The 7,911-nt window shown below is 52.0% G+C and overlaps 1 protein-coding gene across 1 annotated transcript in view; it reads right to left on the bottom strand.

The window, feature by feature from the left end:
* DMRT1 (doublesex and mab-3 related transcription factor 1) overlaps window positions 1-7,911 on the bottom strand; it is a 124,451-nt gene that overhangs the window by 13,640 nt on the left and 102,900 nt on the right. The window contains exon 5 of the mRNA XM_082471069.1: window positions 3,989-7,490. Coding sequence (XP_082327195.1) covers window positions 7,336-7,490 — 155 coding nt within the window. The 3' untranslated portion in view covers window positions 3,989-7,335. The remainder of the gene's footprint in view (window positions 1-3,988; window positions 7,491-7,911) is intronic.

The following is a 7,911-nucleotide window of genomic DNA, read 5'->3' as shown; positions in this document are numbered from 1 at the left end:
CGCTAGCGCCCCCAAAGTTACCGCATATGATCTCCCCCCTGCCCAACGGCATTTGAGCGATTAAACGCCTTGCGTCCCCCAATTCAAATGCCCACGGACTCAGTAATCTAGTTATGGCAAGGGATGGGGCCACACACACCCCCAGTGTCTTTGGGTAGGAGTGGGGGAGAGCCCTTGCACAAGATGACTGCATAAAACTTAGTTTAAACAGTTGTTTGCGTGTTTCTAGTCCCCTAAGAGTACCGATTTGGCCTAAGGCAGACTACCACCACAAATGCACGGAGTCTCCCCCGCAGTGCAAGAAAACAAAAATAAAAAGCAGGTGGTTACAGCGACGCAGGGTAGCACAATGGCTCAGTGCGAAGGGGGTAGAATGCAGTCCCGGAGCCGTCTGTCGGCAAGCTCCAGACAGCGCACTCTGAACTCAGCTCTTGGCGGTCCGGGCGAATGGAATGCGAAACCGGAGCGTAGACGAGTTTGCTGCAATGGCCAACCGTTCGGCGGCACAGCTGCCCTTGTCCTCCCAGCTTTTCTCTGCACTGCCCTGGAAGCAAACAAGCAACCCGAAAACGTCCCACTGTGTTTGCTGTGAATTCAAGTAGCACCAGGCGTTCTAGCAGCCAGCCCTCCGCTTAGAAGGGTGATTCCGGGAGGGGAGCAGGTTAAAAAAGGGAACCTGCTTGTGTGTGTTTCCCTTGAGGCCCTTGACTGCCCCCCACCTCCCCCATTTCAGACCTGCGGACCTAGTAGGGAGCGAGAAGGAAACCCTAGCCCGAGAGGGCTAACGCTGGGAGGCCTGCCTCCAAAGCTGCTTCGGAAACAGACCCCTTAGTCTTGCCCCTAACCTACCGCCTCATGGATCTCTCCTCCCAAACTTCACGCAGAAAACAAACCTTAAAAACACTACAACTGGGAGGAACTTCATAAACTCTCCAAACTGGAGGCCTAGGTGACCTGCAGCCCCGTGGGCCAGAGGCCCTGAAGTGGGGAGTTGACAGCGAGTCACTTCACTTAAGGAGAGACATAGAGAGCCTAGAAAGACACTGCATCTGGGAACTTTCGCGCTGAAATCTCCAGGTCTCTTGGGAATGCGGGGACCACAGACTTTTTTCAAAGCCAAATTTCTCCCGATTTTCTCCAAATGGTCAGGGAAACCAGGGAGTATAAGGAACTTGGGAGTAAAGAAATTTTTTAAAGGAAAGCAGCAGAGCTCTGCACCAGGTTTGGGGGACATTTCCACTACCAAGGCGACCCACTCTCCTCCCTCAGTCACCTAGCCACCCTATCCCTTTGCCACTCAGGCATTCTTGCATTATTTGGTCCCGGGGCCCCGTTTCACTCCAGTGCACATTGGGGGCTGAGATCTAAATACTCATTTGATATAGCGCAATGATCCTTTTCTCATATTTGATGGGAATGTTTTCCATAACCCAGTATTTGACAACATCTCCCTATAGGGACAGGTTTGTATTTATGTTGGTAAAATGTCCCCTGCCTCAAAGTCTATTGTAACCCAACACCTGACAACCCAGAGTCCCATTTCTGTTTGCAGAAAGGGTTTATTCAAGCACATAATGGGATCCCAGCAGAAAGCCTTTCAGAACAAGGGGCTATGGTAAACTTCACCACATGAACTCCGTTTCCAGGGCTATTAAGCTTTTAATTGGAAAATAGCAGAGGAAATTTCAAGGTGACTATAACGTGTTAGCAGTTAGTGCGGAGAAGAAAAGCCGGAGCGGGGATGAATGTAGAAAGCATATGGTCCGAATCACATTTAGCAGGAGCAGCCTGCTTCTACTAAGTCCCAGCGGCTTGTACACTTATGGGAAAAATCATCAAAGAAACTGGAAAGGGAGGGGGGAGGATTACAAGTAAGTGTAACCTCACTCGACCGGATCCACTCTCATTCTGCTCTGGGTGGGGTGTGTGTGTGTGTGTGTGTGCACGTGTGTGTTCAAACCACAATTAACTGGATAGAATTGTGATACGTATTAACAGCGAAAGGGTGAAAGATAGTGTGCATGTGTGGTTCGCTTTCTCTTGACGCACACACAATATATATATGTATGTACGTATAAATTGGAGTGCAGGTGCCGGTGCTGAGAAACCGAAGATGTCCTGACTGGACGCTGCTCATGACCGCAATCAACACTTAATCAAAAGGACAGTTTCATATTGTCCCGGATGTATAATACATCAGGAAATTTTCTGCTTTGCTGGACTCTCATGGAGGGGGAGGTCAAGGTTCCTATTCTGCTGTTTAAAACGCGACCACGGTGACACTGGAGGCCGAGGCATGCAGAAAGCCCTTTTACTTATTTTTATTTTTTAGAAAGCCCTTTTAAAGCAGGAAAACGAGCTCCGTCTCTCCACGCATGAATTTTTCAGCTCTTACCCTGTCCGTGCCTCTTCAGCATCACTCATTGGCCAGTTTCACATCCAAAGGGGGGAACAAATGTCTAGCGAGGCGCTGGGGCCACCAGGAATCGATTTTTTTGGGGTGACAATAATGCCCTTGTCTTCCACATTTGGGAGAGACTCGTGTGCACCCCCACAGCATCCCCGAAGCCGCTCTCTGGGGCTCAGGACAGAAGGTAGAGACCTTGCGACCGGGGAGTCACTGAACCTGCGTCTGGCGGGCCGGGGGACACAGCTGGTGTGAAGGAATATCCTGGACGGTCACGTCCCCACACCATTTTCGCAGCGGGGCCTAGGCTCTTCGGAGCAAATGGGACCTAAAACGGCCTTCAACCCCGGCGGCCCCCTGCAGACGCGGCTGCTCAGTCGTTCATATTCTAGAACTCTCTCGAGACCAGCAACAGCTCACCCTGGAGGCAGGCACTCCCAAGGGTGCAGATTCCGCAGACCTAGACTAGACACAAGGTCGCGCCCGCCCCCATCCTTTCCTGTGGCTGTATGGGTGTCGCTCCCGCACTGCAACATCTGAGTGGCCCCCTGGGCGGCGACCTCCGCCCCGCGCTTTCGAAGGCAGGGACTGGGAAAGGGCGCCCTCGGAGCGCTCCCACTGGGCCAGGGCCGCGGGGGCCCGCAAGCGCCCGGGGATTCCTGGGCCGAGTCGCGCTCACCCCGCCGGGCATGGGGGACTGGAGGCGGCGGTCAGGTCCCTACACGGTTTTAGAAGAGGGTCGCCTGGGCGGCCTGCAGATCCCGTCCACCTTCGGTGCCAAAGGAAAAAGTAAAACATGTACCCTCCGAGATGAAATGAGAGCAGCGCTGACTTTAAAACAGTTTTAAGGTAATCTTTCCCGTGACTTTAAAAACCAAAAAAGGCCGAGAAAATAATTTCAGGTAATTTAGAGAAACATTCAAGAAACAAGACAGTTTCTGTTCCCCAAAGTGTTTGTTCTGGGGGCGCTGCCGCAGTTCCCCAGGACAAGCCCCCTTTCCGGAACTCTTTTCCGCCTCCCCGCTCCCCTGCAGTCCCGAAAAAAGCTCTGCTGGGGAGAATGTGGGCGGAGGTGAGGACTTCCAGGGAAGAAGTCCCTTCTCGATTCGACGGGCCCGGGAATGAAGGCGGGAAACGGCCAGCGCTGCCCACACCCCAGGGAAAGTTGGGTGCGAACTCCTTGTACCGAGACCAGACCGGCAGGACAGTGACGCAGCAACGCCAAGGCGCTGCGCGGGCACTCTAAAGCACCCCAACCCGGGGAGCCAGGCCAAGACTCAACTCACTACGCCCAAGCCAGAGCCTCCCGGGCGGGGCAACTTCCGGAGCAGTTAGGCCACGCCCACTCGGCGCCCCGCCCCCAAGCCCTGCTCGCCTCGCTCCGCCCCTTCGCCCGAGACCCTCCCCAGCTGTCCGGGCCGCAGCTTAGAGCTGCTGAAAAGTTTTCAGGCTCTTTTGCGGAGGGTGGGGGAAGGTACTCAACAAACAACTGGTTGACTAAAGGCCGTTCGCGTTTCCTTGAGGGGTAGGGGGGAAAGGCGTCTTCTAAAGGCGAGAATCAAGAGTGGCGACTGAGCTTACCGGCGGCTGGCGCGCAGCACAGGTCTCAGGCCTCCTCCGCGTGCGTATGCGCGGAGGGAGAAAGGAGGACGAGGCCCCGTGCAAGTTGCCGGAGCAAACCTCCCAAAGGGGCGGCGGCGGCGCGCAGGCAGGCAGTGGCGGCCCCAACCGGCGGGGCAGACAGGGCCAAGTCTGGGAGCCGAGGAAAATCCCCTGCCTTCCACGGGCTGTCCTCTGTATTTCTTTGTGACACGAAGAGCGTTCTGTAAAGCGCTTTTAACACCACTTGGTGCCAAGCGTCAAATGCGGTGCAGTCTAATGTGTGCACGTGAAGCCAGTTCAGCACTGCGGTTCACGTGAAGCGAGGGAGGGAGCTCGATTTCTACACGTGGGCGGGAGTTTAATTTCCACGAGGTGCCCGGGAGACGGCAGAGCCGGCTCCCGCTCCTGCCCGGAATGGCGGTTCCGTGCGTGGGCTCTGGGGGGAAGCGAGTGTCACCAAGAGCACCCTGGGCCCCGCAGGCGGCTTTCCCCGAGACCCTAGTTACGCAGCGCGGGGTCTGCAGCACACTAGTGGGGTGCAGGGGACACCCGAGTGGGCGCAGGTCCCGGGAGCCGTGTCCGCTGGAAGGGGGGAAAACTCGCCCTCACCCCTAGCCACTGCGGGAGTCGTAGGCGGTCTTGGGGACAAGGCACGCGCTTCGTCTGCCCACAGCTCCACGTCGCGTGGCGGAAGCTTGCCCGGAGTCCGGGAGAAGGCCCGGCGAGCCTGCCTCGGTTTCTCGGCGCCGGAGCCACGGCGCCCGCAAGAGACGATCACTGGGCGCCGGACACGCCCACACCTGCACACACATGTGGTGCGCACTCCACACCGCACACGCTGTGGGTGCCGCCCGCAGGGGGACGCGGCCTTGTTGTTACAGGTGTCCGTTCAAAGGCGCAGAGCTGAGAAACTGATAGCCCCTCAAACGCGGGTGTTAACATTCAGCACACAAGACTTGTTGTCTGCGCTCTTCCTTGTGTTCAGAATTTTAAGTTCCTTAACGCAGTCCGCCTGGGCCTGGCCTGCCTGGCGCTCTCCTCCCTAGCGGTCAAGAATAAGTCTCGAGGAGGAAAACCTGAGCGTCGCAGGGCCACTCCACCCCACCAGGCGCGGGAGGAAAGCCGCAGGTCCCTCTTTTACGGGGCCATTCGGCAGAGAAGAGAGAAGCAGCCGACGCTTCCCTCAACTCCGCCTGGGCCCGTTGCGGTCCTGGGGTCTGTGTCCTCGCGCTGGGAGTAGCCCTTCTTGGGCAGAATCTTCGATAAGAGTCCCCGCGCGGCGGGCGCCCGAATTCAGAACCAAACTCGGCGTCAGGAGAAGCAGTGGACCCTCGGGGCGTAGGAGGCCCACTAAACAAGCCTGGTTCCCAGGGCTCCGACGGCCCGGAGTGGAGCTCCGGGCCGCAGTAGGAGGCCGGGAGGCGCAGGGCCTTCGAAACTGGAGCCCGGGCGCACCAGGGGCCCAGGGCATGCTCGGTCAGGGCTCTGAGAGCGCACACGCGCGCTTATCCGGGCTCCGCCTGGCTTTCCAGAAACGCAGGAGCACTGAAGGGAGCTGTGCTGGGAGAGGGCGCACACACACACACACACACACACACACACACACACACTTGTTGAAGGGGCGTGCCGAGCTTCTCCATCAAACACACCCGGCAAAATTAGTGTTGGGGTCATCTTGGAACAGTAGGAACTGGAAGACTCCTGGATCCGCAGAAGCCAGGATTATTCAAAGAAATGGAGGCGGCCAGGGCAGTGGGCAGCGAGTGCGCAGATGAGCAAGGAACCTTCATCTCCAAAAAGCCACCATTAACGCCTTGAAGGTGGCGAGTCTGCGGCCCAGTCCTTCCCTGCGCGCCCAGCAGCCTCGGGCGTCGCCGTCACAATACCTACCGCTACAGCCGCCCCGAAGGGCACACGGCTGCAGTAGCAGCAGCCTGACAAGTGTGATAAAATGATCTTCCTTAACTAAACTCGTAAAGCACTGGGCAATAAAACTCAATCTTCTGTAAAATCCAATTAAGTCATTATCTGACTGATTGTATCTTTAATTGAAAACAGAAGTGACAGTAAATTTCTGTGATATATCAGGATCAATCGATACCGCTATACGATTCAGCCCCAAGAAGTGATTTATAATGTCAAACCTATATAGGTAACTCCACATTATTCTCTCTAAAACCACTGGTGGATGAAATTAAGAGTAAGTGCATTTAATAAAAAACAAGATGGTCAGGTTATTGATTACAACAGATGGGGGTGAAATCAAATAGATGTTTTCAAAGCACAGAGCGAAGAAAATACAAGTAATTTCTTTTTTCCTGTTTAATACCGCTCATCAAATATACACACAAGAAAATTCAGTCATCAATAACATTTTTATTTCAGGTACAGCTGCAACTACATAGAACAATGAATTTTTTTAGACTAGTTTCATTTCAGGATGGCTTCTGTTACATATGGAGTACACCACTAGCAATTTTTAACAAAAAATGAACTCAGAAATCTATAGTAACTTTTAAAGATGTACTTATCTTCAAATCAGATTACAACCTAAGGTTACAAAATAATCTAGATTGCATCCATTTTTTTAAATAGTAGAATGTGCATCATAAACTCTTACATTATTCTAGAAACAACACTCAGGAACTCTTCATTACTATAGGGTTACTTTAAATTGTGTTGTTTTCAAACTACCCTTTAGAAAAGGTAGCAATTCTTAAAGTCATTACTTTTTTCTTCTGACTATTTCAGTCACGTTTTGGATTTGAGGGGATGGGGTCGGGGCTAGGCTTTTCTAACAGCAACACAAACACACACACTATTTCTATTTAACCTTCTGCAGATTTCTAAAATAATCACTAACTCTATTCTTTTCTTCTCACCAGTCAGGAACTTGGCTAAATTTATAGTTTAGCACTTTTATTAAAATACTAAAATTCAAAAACATAACTAAGGCACCTAAGATTTCATTTTAAAACTGAAAGTAATTGACACATTTAGATGCAAATGTACTGCTTTACTTGAGTGAATTATTGTATTTCTTGAAAACTACATGTAAACCAGTGTCATAAAAAAATGAGGGACACTACTATTTAATATTTAACTCCGTGAGCAAAGCACTTAATTGTTGCAGACGGTAGACACAGATACTAAACTATTCCAAATGTGTTCTAGCCTCTGGGCTAAGCTCTAAGGAGTATAAACCAAACATCTTCTCAACAGTTAAGTCGGCGTGAGTCAAGGCAAAATGTTAACAACAAACCCTGTGTATAAACGGAATAAACCTGCCACTCCAGGTGAATGGCCAAAGGCATCGGGGTGCCCGATTATTCGTCGTCCTCGATGACAGGAGTGACCGCAAAGCTGCTGGGCTCCGAGGCAGACTCACATTCGAGCACTCCCTTTGAGCTCTCGTTACTAATAGGAGAGCTGCTGGAGAGGGAAACCAAGCCAGCATCTTGATTGCCGGGTGGCGAGAATACTGGGAAGTAGGGAGAGACAGAGGGAGAAGAGTGCGTTAAAAGTGGCTAGTCTTTCTACATTCACTGTGCAATTAGGTTCCAACAAAGAAAAAGGCACTCTGCAATTTCTATTCGAAGTTGAAAGTGTTTTCATAGACACTCATTAAAAATCCCCAGTGCTTCTTTAGAATAAAAAATAGTATTTCTGCACAGTATTATCTATTTAAGAGGCAAGTTAAGTAGCAGAGTTTCGATTTTATGTTCATTAAAAACAAAAAACAGTCTCCCCCCTCTTCGGGGATGCTATTTCCACCCTTCACTGAGCCCCTCCCCTTTATGTAAACGATGGTAATAGAACTGAGTCTTGTCAAATGATCCATCTGACAAATTACCCCAAGCAAGACCTCACCCATGTATTTCCACCATTCGACAGGTAACCTT

This window comes from Balaenoptera physalus (genome assembly GCF_965194825.1).
Source record: "Balaenoptera physalus genome assembly, chromosome: 7".
In the NCBI taxonomy this organism is placed as follows: Eukaryota; Metazoa; Chordata; class Mammalia; order Artiodactyla; family Balaenopteridae; genus Balaenoptera; species Balaenoptera physalus.
The sequence above is the reverse complement of the archived record's forward strand: the minus strand, read 5'-3'. Positions and strand labels throughout refer to the sequence as shown.